The sequence below is a fragment of the Corvus hawaiiensis genome, chromosome 6, assembly GCF_020740725.1.
Source record: "Corvus hawaiiensis isolate bCorHaw1 chromosome 6, bCorHaw1.pri.cur, whole genome shotgun sequence".
In the NCBI taxonomy this organism is placed as follows: Eukaryota; Metazoa; Chordata; class Aves; order Passeriformes; family Corvidae; genus Corvus; species Corvus hawaiiensis.
In genome coordinates this window covers 39,889,062-39,904,535 of record NC_063218.1, presented here as the reverse complement: position 1 = coordinate 39,904,535, position 15,474 = coordinate 39,889,062, and the positions used below count along the sequence as shown (strand labels likewise).

At 40.6% G+C, this 15,474-nt stretch overlaps 1 protein-coding gene across 3 annotated transcripts in view; it reads left to right on the top strand.

Annotated features, from left to right (window-relative positions):
* The window catches only part of AMBRA1 (autophagy and beclin 1 regulator 1), a 129,298-nt gene that overhangs the window by 88,759 nt on the left and 25,065 nt on the right, over positions 1-15,474 (top strand). For all 3 annotated transcript variants that reach the window (XM_048307294.1, XM_048307293.1, XM_048307292.1), the window contains one exon: positions 11,517-11,656. In XM_048307294.1, the coding sequence (XP_048163251.1) occupies positions 11,517-11,656 (140 nt within the window). The remainder of the gene's footprint in view (positions 1-11,516; positions 11,657-15,474) is intronic.

The window sequence follows — 15,474 nt, the reverse complement described above, 5'->3', positions numbered from 1 at the left end:
TTTGTGCAATTTTTTCCCACTCTTCCTTTTCAGACTTGCTCCACATCACTGCACTTCTGTCTTTCTCATCTGCTGTAATTCTGGATTTTTTTTTCTCCAGATGGATTGCATGTATTCTAAAGGTTGCTTTTTTCGTGTTTCTTGCACATGTATTTATAGCTTCCGAAAACCTTTCCCCCACGTTTTAAAATCCATCCAGTCTAGCAGGATTTGCTAACTATTTTGCTGTTTTCCCCCTCCCCACATCATGTTTAAAGATGTTAAAAATGTCTTATTTCTGACTGCTTTGGACTTGGAGCTTTATGCATGCATGACAGGGTCACAGCTAGATCAGTTTGAATTAATTTGGTTAAAGAACCTTTCTGTTGAGTGGTGTTGAATATTGTTTCAACATTTTGGTGTGCTGCTGGTTGTCTTTGTGCAGTCCATAGGACCAAGCTTGAAAAGCATACAGCTGTTAATTTCATTAATAATATCTCCTCCATCTAGTTGTAAATATTAGTACATCCACCACAGGTATTTCTTCTGCTTTGAGTTTCACAGTAAGACTGCTTCATAAGTTTTGTAATACTTTTCAAGACATGTAAAATGAAAATAGAGTTTTAAGTAGGAAACATTATCATTTTCTTAGCGCACTATCTTTACAGTGGCTGACATATTCATATTCAGTTGTGTAAAAATCTGTTTATAGCTTGGCCAGCATGCAGTACAAAAAGGTTTAAGAAACCTGGTGAAACTGTATTCTTTAATATCTAATTTAATATGCACCTTAGAATCAGAAAGCATTTTTGTTGCCTCTCTGCCAACAGCTTGTAACACAAAGCACTTGTTACTCAAACTCTTAATTAAAAATGAGTCAGAGCCACGTTTGAAGCAATATTTTGTGGGTATTTTAATTATACACTACTCCAAAACTCCCAGAAGAAATACTACATTACATTTCTTGAGAATTCTTATAAGTTGTTTGACAGTTCTTTCTGCCTTCCTTCCTGCCTTCCTTCCTTCCTGCCTTCCTGCCTCCCTCACAGCTTTGGATTTGCAGTCAATGAACTAGAAGAGTAGGGCTTGGCAACATGGCCTCTAAGCCACTGCTGACGAGTGAAATACAGTGATTATTTCTGATTCAAATAACCCTTCTTCCACATCCTTAACTAGCAGTCAGTGGAATGCAGGTTTCTATTGCTTGGAGGGTTTCTTCCATCTTGCTGTTAAAATAGAGATTTTGAAGATGCAATTAATTAATTTTGTTACATGAAACTTTAATACATTTAATTGTACTAGAAATCCACTGGCCATTGATGAAATTTTCTGAGAACTGCAGCACTTCTGGATTTTACTAAGGGGCACCTTGGTTATACAAGTGTGCGTTGTCTGTGTACATCTTACTCCTAATATTTCAGACAGATTGGGTAGAGTTCACAACAGGTCAGGGCTGTCGTGATTTGACAGTTACAAATTGTGTTCAGAAATAAAGTCATGAATTGTCATCAAATGTGGTAGTTGTGAGCTAGAGGTTCATGCTTTTTCTGTTCACTCCCTTCAGATTGGCCTGATTAGCATTTCACATGGAAACCTGGCTCTGCTAAAGAACAATTTTTAAACTTCAGTCTGAAAAACAAAAGCTCTCTAGTAGTGTTGACTTTTAACAGGAGTGGTATGCATGAACTTCAAGTGTTTGTTGCTTGTGTTCTTGTGGGATTTTTTTGCAAATCTCTGTATTTTATCTGTAGCTGGAGAGTACAGGGAAGGAATTGCTTTTAGCAGATCTCTAGCTTGGGGGTGGTACAGATAGCAGTGATGCTGGGAATTGTCTGCAATTTGAGTTTCAGAGAGAGAAAGCTTGGAGACAGGACTCCTAATGTGGAGTAAGGATAGGTTATGTAGCCTATTTTGAAAACATAGGTGGAATTAATCTCTAAATAAAGAGTGTCTGTTTTCAAGTGTTCAGTCTGGGGTGATTTCTGAATTCCATGTTCTTTCAAGCATATATGGAGGTTAAAAGACTTCGAAGAACATGAAATTAGAACCTTGTTTGGAGCTGAAGATCCTTAGAAACATGGAAGACTAAGGATCATATTGCCCTGGAACTGATAGCAGTGGGTACTAGTGAGAAAGACAGCCAGAAGGTAGTTTTATTTCTGGCATTCACAAATGCTGATGTCCTTGCAATGTTTAATGTTTTTCATTTTACCCAGAGGAAGATAACTTGGAAATATCAGCAAAACATGATTACTGGAATCCAAATTAAAATAAAACCTTGAAGGTAGCTTTTAAGTTCAGGATGCAAAAAGTGAAGTAGGTGATAGAAAAATTTGATTGGCATGAAGCTGAAGAACGAATCGTACAATTTGTGGGGATAAAGTGACTTAACCAAGTCCCATCTCAAATGCTGCACTGTGCTTTGAATGTGGAAAAAATGCAGGCTGTGGAGATCCAGAATTAGTTCTTGACAAGACTGCTGCTATTTGGGAAACATTCCAATTAAGCGGTCGGTCAATAGCCTGGATGGAACAGAGTATGTGTACATTTCCATTGTAAACAGATGGAGAATTCCAAATACCACAGGAAGAAGGGCCTGAAACAGAAAGACTTGCGAAGTTTTAGCACAAAGCCAAGCTTTTTTTGTTTTAGCATATTAACTCTCAATGAGGACAATGCACAGAATTTTTGAAAAGATGGCACAGTTTTACTGAGTGCTATTGCATTCTGAGCTTCATGCAAGTGTCAGTAGAATGTATCCAGTGTGGTCTGCAAAGGTCGCTCACTGACTCTCTAGGTGAGCTATGTGTGCTCCTGTAGCCATAAGCGACCAGGCTTTAAGCTTGAAAGCAAATACCCTGCACATTTGCTTCACTGAGGCACAAGTTAGTTTTGTCAGAATCCATGGGAATGTGGAAAGAAAATTGGGTAGGAGAATATGTGGAGATGTCTTACTGCAACACATCACCTTCAGTGGAAGAGTTCATATGAACTAACATACTTCTGAGAAAAAGAATAGTTTGCAAGAAAGTACCAACTTCTTGCTGTGTTGTTGAAGAAGAATGTGTTGGTATGGTCCCTTGGGTCTTCTTTTAAGAAAGATTTGACATCTTCAGGTCAACAGGGTGATCTTCTGTTGACTCCAAGTAGAACTGCAAATAATATATCCAAATATTGCCCAAAGAAATTTTTCACTCTTGGCAGAAGTCAAGCTGCGTAGAATGTTTTTTAGACTTTCAAAAGGCCAAGCAAAGTCACAGACTGCAGGCACTTGTTGATACTAGGAGAGGACATGGGACACGACCCTTTTTTGACTGAAATGGGAAATCCTTCCTTTAGCAGAGAAGAGCATAATTGTCTGGTTGAGACCAAATATTTTATATATTCTGTATGTTGGCAGATTCTGTCAGGTATCTTTAGGAAAACAGATCATATCCAAAACACGTTGATAAACACTGCTTATGTAGCATGCTGTAAGAAAGAGCTGTATTCAGCATCACTGGAAAATGCAGCACTACCTTGGGGGTGCAGATGGCACACAGACTTGCACAGTTCTGCACATTTGAGTATGGATGCAGAAATATGCAGGAATAGTATGTTGTAAGAGTTAGTTATGTTGCTGTCTTGACCAATTCAGCTGTGTCTGCCTGAAGCCTGCTAAGGCAGAACTTAGAGGAAACTGTAAAAACTCATTAGAACCCTTCATAAAATACTGTGTTAATATCTCATGTGATGGTTAAACACAGAGCAATGTCTGTTTTAGCAAACTGGTGTGAAGAAAAGGCAAATAACATCTCTTCAGGATGTTTTTACTTCATGGGATGTGAAACTGAGAGCCAAGACATTTTGTTTGGTATTTGGAGAGCAGAGCTCTTGCAGTTCAGATAAGGCCTTGAGCCTGTATACCCCACAGTAGCTACTGTTAGCTTCAGTGCAGTTTGGTACATAGTTTTAACTAGATTTAAGAAATTATGGCAAACATGGTTCCACATCTGAGATTATTTATGTGCAGTCATCTTGCCCAAGTCATTTAGGGGGAAGGGAGCCAAAGTGAATTATTACCAATTTGTATTGAACTGGGTATGGTCTGAGAAGAAAATGCTGTTTGCAGTTTCATAAAAATTTTTTTCAGTACTTCTTCCTATCATCTTCCTTGAATTAAATTTGAACCAGCTCTTTCCTCCAGTATTTATTCCTTCAGACATGTAGGCAGCTGGATGACAGCCTCTTTTCACCTAGATGAGAATGCATGTAGCTCTGTCATCAACATATTGTTGACATTTGATCTTGTATGCCATTCTACTGAGGCTCAGCAGATGGAATGGCAGCTGTGCACAAATCCTTTGCTCTTGTCATTGGATTTTTAACACACTGTAGATGTTGCTGTTACAGTCTCAGCATGACATTTAATGAGGAATTCACAGGTAGTGGTTTTGGTTTGCATTCTGAGTGAAGGGCAAAGAAGGAAAAGTTTGTCATTCCTTTTGCCAGAGAAGTGACCGTATCTTTATTGGATTGATCCAGCATTGAGAGCTGTTGGTGATTTTTGCAGGAGAGAGTAGCAGTGGGGCACAGTCCTGTTGGCACAGTTTAGTTCGCTTCTGCATCTGCGCTGAACATACATACACGTGTCTATCTTCTGTCACTCCAATCCCTTTGGCATTCCCGTTTCTCTCCTTTCATCTTTTCCAACCATGTGCATGTGCAAATGAAAGGATAATTGTTTTGTTTAACAGTTTCTTGCTTACTCAGCCCTAGGTTTCAGATCCAGGTTTGGACCAGTCCCCTAAGGGGGTTTTTGGAGCTATTACCTTGGTTTTGCAGCCTTTGGAAGACAGGTAGTAAAATAATGAGCCACTTCACTGCAAGTGTGTTATTTTACTGAGTGAGAGCTTTGTTACCTAAGATGATCCATTTCTTCATAAGACCTTGTTCCCACTAGTTATATTTAAATGTAGTAGTTGCATGGCAGGCTTGTGAAATAAAGTACCAGCTGATAATGCAAAGAACTCATCTAAAGAAAGAAGGGATTAGGTGTGCTTTAATGAGACTTCTCTGAATTTGAAATATCAGCAATAAATTGTGATCAAGTAGGATCAGAAAGAACCAACAATCTTTTACATTTGCAGAAAGTTTCTCATTCCATCCAACAGGAATTTCTGGTGCTGACCTGTTTTAGGAATTGGATCAACTATCCACAGTTAAGGTTTCAGTTGTTGCTGAAAATTAAGAGTTCTCATTTAATTCACTGTGGCTCAGAAAGCAAAGCTAGGATTTTCTGCATGGACAACAGGTGCAGGAAAAAGAAAGAGGTTTGTTGTGTTGGTAAAGACTGAAGAAAAATTTTATATATAATCCTATTGCATCTGAGGAAGATAAATGGAGTTGAAAGAAATTTTATTTGTGCTGAGCATTGGACGATAAAATCCATTTGAGAATAAGACTGACAAATCCAAAAAGATAAGTGCATTATTTGTCACTTCTTCCATTTTAACAGAGAAGATCTATTGGAAAGATGTGTATATTGTTAGCAAGAATCAGCTGTGGGGGAGGGGTTGAGCAGCACACACCAACCTGCCTAATAAAGGAGAGACTGGGAGCAAAAAAAGCAAGTCTTTTCCCCTGTCTCATTGTGGAAAATGTGTGCCTTTTTCTTTGTATCTGCATATAGGCACAGAGACTCTTTCCAAACAAAGGGGAGACTTGCTATGTTTCAAAATGCTGATATACATTGTCTTATGAACAAATGTATTGAGCAATCAGTCAGTTATCCCAAGGAGTGTTTGTTTTGCTTTGCTTTGCTCTGCTTTAGACAAGCTAGACTTGAATTTTGCTGTAGAGGGCTCTGGGGTTTGTGGCAGTGCAAGTCTTAAGCCTGAATTTCATCATCTTTTGTGAAATTCTTTAATAGAAGGCAAAGTAAAGAATGTAATCTAAGCAGAAATATAGTGTTATTTGTTAAGGAGATCAGGTCAGAATGTCTTTTTCTTATTATACTTCTGGGCCTTCGAAAAACACAAACTAATTGACTGCATCATACAAGTCAGTGATGCGGGTGGCTTACTGGCAAAGGACATGTGGTGTATTCAGGGGAGTGGTAGATGCTTTATAGAAACTTACCTGATACCTTCATGTCAGAGCTGAACTAGTTAACATGTTGACATTATAAAAATGTCAGGTAAGATACTTCAGTGGCAACACAGTATTGGGAGGAGACAAAAAAATGAAAAAGATAATTAATTGATTTAAATGCTCTCTTGACAAGGTTCTTGCAATCAAAAAAAATGAAGTCAAACTTGCTCTGCTTATGCCTTCATGCTGTCACTGCACCTTATCTGCTGCTCTGGCAAATACTATTGGAGTTCATAGTTTTATGCATTTGTTTAAATGCTCTTTGAGTAGTTTCAGACTGTATGTAGGCCTTGCTTGGAGATGTATTTCAGTGAACTTAATACAGTGTTGTGGATTGGCTGTGATTTTAGGACTGCACCTGTGACATATTTCACACAGCTTAGATTGCTAAAGTATGAAGTACCTATGCTGGCCAGAGTCTCTGGTATAGCTGCAGTTGTATTGACAAAGCTGTGCAGCCTCTACAATCACTGTGATAGTATAACCCCTACCCATATGAAGAGCACTTTGTTTACCAATACAAATTTTGCATCTGTGTAGGTGTATGCTGCTTGTTGTAGTTGTTGGCTGCACAGTTATACTCATCCAGCAGAGATAAATGATCCTTTCTGAAGCTCTTCCTCTGCAACCCAGGTCAGAGTAGCTGCGAAACTGTGTATTTTACCAGTCTGCAAAGAGGTTTCTATAGTGTTTAACACATCAGATATTTCTTTCCTTGTGTGTTCTCATTGTCTGTCAGCCTTTGGTGACAGTGTTAATTCAGTTGAAAATTAATAATTATGTTTTAGGCTGGTGGTTTATAAGCCCTCCTTATCTGCTTCAGGGATAGCATAATCTCCCCATGTACAGGAGACAACAGCTGCACTCCCTCCCCAAGTGGTGTTTATCAAGGTTGATCTAATAGCCAGCTTGCTGCTTAGGCTAAGCAAAGGTAATGGCTTGAAATTTGTTGCCATCTTGAAAGCAGATGCATCTAGTCGAGAGCAGAAGTGTCTCTATTGAATTAAAAGAGATAAAAAGCAAGAGTTCCTGCTGAGTTTTCCTACCTGCTTGTGCCAAAACTTTTCTCTAGCTTCAAAACATGTTTGTTCTTTCTTGAGTGCCAGAGAGAAGAAAGATCTTGCTCTGCCAAACAAGTAGTGTTCAGCACTCCCCTGCTTTCCATTGCTCTCCTTAGAGGTGGGAAGGCCTTGAGCAAAGAGGCGGCTGTGCAGCTGATGCGATGCCTCCACTTTGGCCAGGCGCGGTGCCGCTTGGATCAGGCGAATGGTGCAGCACCGTCGCCAACTGGCAGCAGTAGCACAGACTTGGGGCAGCCTGCTGCTGCTTTGATGACTGACAGGATCCTGGCGATTGCTCTGTCCACCTTTTTAGTGTTGCCACATCCCAGAAATGGGAGGGTGGGGAAGGTGGAATTTGATGTTATTAAAAAGCAGCAGCTTCCCTGGGATAGAGTGGGAGGGGAAGACAAAAGGACTAGCTCAATAACGAGGACGTAGCAGAGACTTTTAGCAAAAAGTTTTCTTACCCCTCCAGGGCAGGTATAAATTAACTGTCTAGCTCTGTGCTTGTGTTGTGCCCTGGGCCTGTCAGCTTGACATTGAGGACAAGATCATTGGGAAAGATTCCTTGAGGCTGTTGATTGTCATGCAGCCTCTCCTGGCACTCTGCCATAAGTAGACACCTAAGCTGGTGGCTGTGACAGGTGTGGCAGTACTGATGTGACAGCAGTGACAAGCTGGAGAGGAAGCAGCAGCAGTGGGCTTGAGGTGGCCTTTGCACTCCAAATGTGGCTTGTTTGCTGAATAATTTGAGGGCCTGTATTTTTCTTTTCTTCATGCCTTATAGCCCTGCTTTCTTTGAGCCATCTTTTCCTGTGGCTGTGAAGTGTTGAAAGGAGCTTTACAGAGTTCAGTGCATGATGTACATGCCCACTCCTGTTGAGTGAGGATGGAAAAGGCACACCAAAGAGATAGGTAGTTGCTTCTAGTACAGTTTTTGGAAATAGAAAAGTGCAGACATAAATTGCTCAACCAACTCTTTCCCCACACTTCATGATTACAGGAATGTAGAATGGAAGCAACCGACTTGTTTCTTTAGTGAATATTGCTTTCCCTTGGTACGAGTTGCCTTCTGTGTGGAAGTTTAGGTACCTAGACAGTTTTGGTTTTTCTAGAGGAGGACTTTTTACCTTCCTGACATCCCCTGAACTCAAGGAGAGATGGATTTCTTGAAATGACAGAAGACTGCTGGAATCTCCAGCAAAGTGTGGAGAGATACCAAAGACAGGGTTTTCTACAAATGTAAGCACAGGTCGAGCAACTGTTTTGTGTAATTCAGCCTGGGTTATGGGGCCCTAAAGTGAAGGAGTAGGACCTGTCATATGTACTGAAATAATATTTATATGTCATCGTTTTTGCAAGAAGAGAACAGCTTGCTATACATATGTTACCTGTTCAGGCTTAAGCTTCTATAGGTATGTTCTGAAGCACACACTCCTCAGACTTCACAGTGTTTGTATTTAGAGAAACATACCATTCAGAACTATTTCAGAACAGCATCTGGAAATAAAGGCAGCTGCCAGCTTTGTAAAATGCTGAATTGCCATGTCTGGTGGTGTGTCTGTGTATTATTGAACTGGCAGCATAGTGATGCTAAGAGCAAGTTTGACATTGGTTATGGTGAAGAGCATGGAAGCTTTCTGTGACTGCTGATGGTCATTATGGGCTGATAAAGTGTGGTGCAATGTGATATCTCCTAACCAGAACTGCCACACTACTAAAAATAAGCTCTCTGGAAACTCTGATAGGGTATGGTGAGCATCTTAAAGATCACTTTAAGTGATCATTAGTGCACTTCTACAGCACTGTTTCTAAAGTGATTCCTGAATCCTTGGCTGTCAACATGGCTGTTACACATGGCCTGCAGTAAATCTGTGAACCAGCCCTAATGAAAAGAAACTGTTGAATTATCAACTTTATGCGTTTGTATTGTTAATTTTAAGAGTTTGAGGGCTGACAGCAGTCACTTGACCTAGAAACTGGAGAGTTGTGTTTATGTAGGATTTCTGTAGTAACCTGAGTATTTTTCCTAGAAGTTCAGAATTACAAAATATAAACAATCCATTGGCAAAGAGGTATGGTCAGTCTGTGGTATGTTGTCAGGCTGGCTACTTTGGTTGAAATATCTCAGTAACTTTTTATAAGATTTAGCAATGGAAACAAGAAGACTAAAAAAAATCCAAAAGGAATTAGCGGTGATCTTTGACAAATAATGCTTCCTGGCAGAGTTCTGACCTTCTTTGAAGAGAAGGACCTGCTGATGTTGAAGGAACTTGAATTTTTTTTTTCCACTATGTATAGAGTAGGGGGTCTTGCTAATGGATGCAATTGCAACAGACAGTCTGTATGACTGCATCAGATTGATTAGCTGGGTCCTGGTTACTGCTGCGAGTGGTGATTATGCCAGTACAGCTGCTTTCTCTTTTTATATACTAATTACCACACGCACGGATGTCATCACCCTTAACACTGCATGGAGTTGTCCCATTAGCGTGGGAGTGGGAAGCAGCAGGGGAGGGGAGCTCTTCAGCATGACAAGCTGTTTAGAATTGAATGGAGTGGAGTGGAATGATGAAGCAACTATTCTGATGCAGAATTTTAAAGCTGTCTTGTCTTTGAGATTCAGCCCTCAGCCAGCACTTCCAGGTTGTCAAAAGCAGACTCATGTCCTGGGAGGAGCATTTTCCATGGGGTACTGTTTACTGCAAAGCAGTAACGCTCACCTGTAGCCAGCAAGTCTCCCGCCTTGGCGTGGCTAGTTACAGAGCGTGTGGGACAACAGCTGTGCAAGCTGACTTGCCAACTGGGCAGAGCTTGCTGCTAGCCCAGGAAGGTGGTGGCTTCTTGACATGTGACATAGCCATTCTCAGGAGAAGAGAAACTGTTTTGTTTCTGACTTGCCAAGGAAGGATATGATGGAAGACCCTTGCAGTCTTGAGAGATTCATAATGCTTATTTTATGAATTTATGCTCCTGGTTCTGGCAGACCCCTCCCTTTCCCCTCCCTCCTCCTCCTCTAAATCCAATCTTCCCGTCTCAGAGTGCATCCTAATCTCCATGGTAACAAGTGTTACCATCGTACATCTGATTCCCCCACCCTTCTGTTTCTCCCCTTGCCCTTCCCTCCCCGCTGTCCCAGCAAGCAAGGCAGGGCAGGGGAATGAGACAGACATGACAGAGATGGGTAAGACCTAGCTAAACCCCTAAAGACCTATTCCTACTGTCCAAACACTGAGCTTCTCTGAATACACTAACTGCTGAGAGACAAGGCAAAGAGTGGCCAGCTTCTGCCATACAGAGAAAGCCGTTTTTCTTGTCTAGTGTGGCCTCCTCAGAGGAGCAGTTAAATTTGTTACTGGTGATGGGAAATAATGCAGCTATGTTGTTTTGCTCTGACTTACTTTGATTGCGTATAGGATGGTCAGGGTACTAGCTATTGGAGGGCACGTAGATAAGTAATCCCTGCCTCGGGCTTCTCAAGTTAAATTGTCAAACAGACAAGATAGGCAGTGGGCAACAGAGCTATGGAGAAAAACAGCGCCAGTTTATTATGATAGCTGATGAGTCCCATCCTAATGGCTTCTAATTATTTGCTTCAGGTCACCTCAGCAGTGCAGTTGTGGTTGATCTGCATTCCTCTGAACATTTATCCTGTTGTTCCAGCATACCATCATTCCCTTCCCTGCTTACTGGTTTACCACCATCCCCTCTTCTGTGAAGTCTGAAGGAAAGGTCTTGTGATGGTTGGATGCTTGCCCACCAGAAAATCTGATTAGAACCTCTCTTTCACCTTGGATTTATCCCATTGAAAATCCATATTCAAAGTCTATGTTACTTGCAGTGATGACAGGTCTAAATACTAGCTAAATTTCTGCAGAAATTCTCTTAATGATTTGGTCTTGTAAATGCAGTCTTCAGTCCTACCCGTCCGAAGTCCTGATACTTTAGTGGCCCAGTATGCTGAAGCATCTTTGTCCATGTCTATTCTTGGTAGCCAAACTGACTCATTACTGCTTTTTCTATTTCCCTTGCCTTTGTTTTTATGATTTCCATGTGTCATATTTTTGGGCTAAATGAATTGTTGTCAGTATACCCAGTTCTGGTTGCTGGATGCTCCACAGCTGTGTGCCAGTCAGCCTATTAAACATTATGGGGCACATGTGTGTGCATTTCTAGCAGCTGCTTACTCTCACTGCTGATTTAGTGGTTTCTTGCAACATCCTGTAAAGTGACATGTCTCTATGGCCATCTGTGCTGCTGCAGGGAAATTGCACATTTGTTTGAGCTGCCTTGGCTCTCCTGCCTTGTATTGTCCTGTCGAGTAATCTCCTGTTACTGTTCCAGAGAGTTTTCAACGTTCTGTACCCAATGCCTGCCGACCAGAGAAGACACGTCAGCATAAACTCTGCTCGCTGGCTGCCTGAGCCAGGCCTGGGATTGGCATATGGCACCAACAAAGGGGACCTGGTGATTTGCCGACCAGAGTAAGTGCTTGCTTTACATGGAGATACTACATAGAGAGATGACTGCTTTGGCCATTCTGTTCTCAGGGTAGTGGGGATAACATGGCTTTTCTTGTGCTCAAGGGATCCAAAAGTCCCAATTCCTAATACTTCTTTTGGACTGCCACAGTGCTTACCTGAGTCTCTTAAAATCAGTGTTTGTTTTGCTGATGGTAAACTTCAGTGACTGAAGTACATCTCATTAACTCATGTTATTTCCCGTGTCTTACTGGGATTTCTGGACCCTTTATTTCTTATATGACTAGTGCAGTGTCTTTCAGCCTCTCTGGATTTATAGACTTCTAAAGGTTTACAGTGACAGGAAATTTGGGTTAGTAATATGTTCGCTTTCCTCAGCTTTCAAGGACCTCTTGAAGTCCACCAACCAGGTTGAAAGCTGCTGACCTAGAATTATCAAATACTTGTTAAAATATTAGAGCAAGCGATTCTATGAACTGCTAAGATTTTTGTCGTGATTATGAGCTAGGCAGTGAATTATTTTGGTGTCCTCACTTAAAGCCCAGTGGTGTGACATGTACATTGCAGTTCTCTTTAATTTGTATAGAGCTATGAAAGGTGTAACTGTCCCTTTGTAAGCTTGCAATTCAACACAAGCTAATTTAGATGTGGTCTGACACAGATGATGACAGTGAAACATACTGCTTTCCATGTCCTTGGGGAATGTCTGTGTCATACTTTGTTGAGACCCTTCTCTCCATTGTGTTGTCCAAGTGTTGTTTTGGAACCATATTTCTTTTATGCTGCAGGAACACTTGAGGGGTTTCTCTGCTTAGGTTATTTCCTGGTACTGAACTACCTTGGTATTCTTTTGGGTTGTGTTTCACATGTTGAAGTTCCTTGGAACTTAAAAGCTCGCAGCTAGAAACTTGCAGCTCTGCTGGTGATGGTACCTCATGCCTGTGGACTCCATCTGTTGTGCCATGACATCAGGCATGTGGTGCTTGAGGAGAGTCATATTGTCAGTTTAGAGCCACTAGTTTAAATCAGAATAAATATATACAATTGTAACAGTGACTAATTCAGCATAGCGTTGTGGTGAAATCTGTGGTTGGAATTCAGATTGGACCAGTTCTGGTAGTACAGAATGCCAGTGCTTTTCAAATAGCCTCTTGTTCTTTTGAACATAATCTTTCATCAAGGCCTTGTTTATACATCAAGTTCTACAAGATACTGTTACGGAATAAGCTATAATCACTCTCTTTCAGGACAAGTGGCTTTCTTTAAGAACGGTTGCTGTATTTTCTAAGCAGAAGAATTATTCAAGAATAATGGCTCTCTTCTTGAACTCGAGAGTTATTCTAAGTTACTTTCAGTATAGGAAAATGATGAAGATCTAGTCTGCTGATTATGATTCATGAGATGAACTTGGATGAGAACCCAGGGAAATGAAGTCTCCCTAAGGGTGGATTCTTTGGTTGAATGCTGCAGAGTCAAGCTTGGTCTGGCTGTCCTGGCTTCACACACTCCACATTACATTTCCACTTCAGTGCTTGCAAAGCTGAGTGGCATGTCTCTTCTTGTCACCTCACTAATTATAGACTCAATATGAATGCTTCCATGGTATGTTATGGAAGCACAATCAGCTCTTCTGCAACATCTGTGTAAAACCTTCTTAGCTCACTATGTAAATTATGCACAGTTCCAACAAAAATAGATGTTTTTTATGTGAACATGAAACAAGGTGGCTGTATAGGTGGGAGATTTATTGGGGGGTTGACAAAAATGCTTCAGCAGGTTTCCTGGTGGTGTATTGGAGTGATTGATGCTTCTGGTGATAATTGTAAACATCACATGGACTGGTGGGTTCTTTCTGGAACAGGACACCTGATGTGTTCTGTTCTCAACTGCACCATTTTATAGACCAACAACAGTCAAGAGTGACTTGTAAACCCCAGCACAAAGGTGTAGATACTCACTGAGCTGTATAATTTGCATTGAGGCGCTAACAGCAGAACATGAATGTGAGTGAGGCTCTATCAGAGCAGAAGTGGCTTGCAGCTGTGGTGTCTGTCCTAGATCTACTTGACAGATCCTTAGAGAAAGGAAAAATCCTGACATGTGGACGGCATCTCAGTAGCTCTTGACTTAATAAACTTGGTTTGAGATTGGTATGTGTATTGACTTTAACTTGAGAAGTGAGGGAGAAAAATGGAAAATATTTGTGTGGTTTCCATACACAATAATACCGTGGAAGATGAATACTAGATACAGGATTCAGCAATTGATAGAGTACTATATGGAGGATAGCCTAGCAAACAGCAGGGATCAAGAAAACACTGTACTGCTGAAATCCCCTCACTGTTTTAATTTGGCAAAGAAAACTGTGGTCAGTAGCAAACAACAGAGATTATTATAATTCCCTGGGTCTTAATTCCCATATACAATGGAGGCATTTGAAACCAAGTGCTACAGGAATCACATAAACAGATTGAAATAGCAGCTGTTCCTCAAGTAGAGGATTTAAATGAGTAGATTGGAAGTACAAGCTGACAAAAAAAAAAAAAAAAGGCATAACTTGAAGCTCCATAAACCCGTGATGGGACGCTATGCAAATAGTCCTTCCAGCATTCAAAAGAAACACTAGTTAAAAATGGAAACGGCAAGGTCAGATTATGTTGGCAGTCCATAACTGTAATCTCAGTACACAAATTTATAGGGTATGTTTGGAAGGTAAGTAAAGTTAAAACCATGGAAAGTGGATCAAATGCATTGTGATTTGACTAAAGTGGAGTACTGTAGGTTGTATACCTGTCCTTGAGAATTTAATGCTCTAGGTCTAACATGTCTGTGTTTTAGTAAAGCAGTTTCTATTATTGGAACTACAATAATCTAGTTAATTTGTGAAGAATTAGGATTAGAACAAGATCAGGAAAAGAGCAGGTGAAGTCCTGGGTAAGGGAAAGAATACAACATTTTTGAATCTGGACTCTGTCACAAAAGAGGTCATTGGACTTCTTTAAAAAAACAGTTCTGGAATTGGTTGATTAATACTATTCACACTAATGGCTTGTAAGGGTGCACTGAATAAATTTGCCAAGGATGTGACATTAGCTTTGTCATTGCAGAGAAAAATCAAAGGATTGCACAGGAATTGGATTGCTGTGAAAGTGACTGGAGCTATAGAAATGAGAACTTAACGGTACAAAGTGCACTTAGTGACTAATTACACTGAGTTCAGTAGATAAAATGATGGAGGAGGAGAAAGACCTGAGGTTTTGGTTGATTGTAGGTGATTAAGCCATCAATACATGAGGCTGTAAGAAAAATTTAGTTCTAGGATGAGATAAAGACACTTAACAGCAGAGATGGCAAAATATTAATATCAGTGTAGAAGAAGCTAGATATATAAGCTAGAATAGTTTAAATTTTGCCTTTTAACTGGCATGGTAACTTGGAGCACTTGATAGAGGGGTCAAGGGAACATTTTATCTAAGAAAACGTGCAGCGTGGGATCTTTATAAGGACTAAAAAGGAAAGATAAGGAGGGGGTTATAAAGCCTTCCATAAATATCCAAGAAGAGAGAACTATTTAAATGTATATCACAGAATGGTTAAGGTTGAAAGGGACCATTGGAAGTCTTCTAGTCCATCCTCTGGTCAAGGAGCATCCCTTAGAGCACCTAACTGAGGTTAGTTACCAGATGGCTTTTTAATATCTCCAGGGAAAGAGACTGTGAAATCTCTCTGAGCAACCTGTTCCAGTGCTCAGTCACCTGCTCAATAAAGAAGTCCTTCCTCATGTTTTGGTGGAACTTTGTGTTCCAGTTTCTGTGCATTGC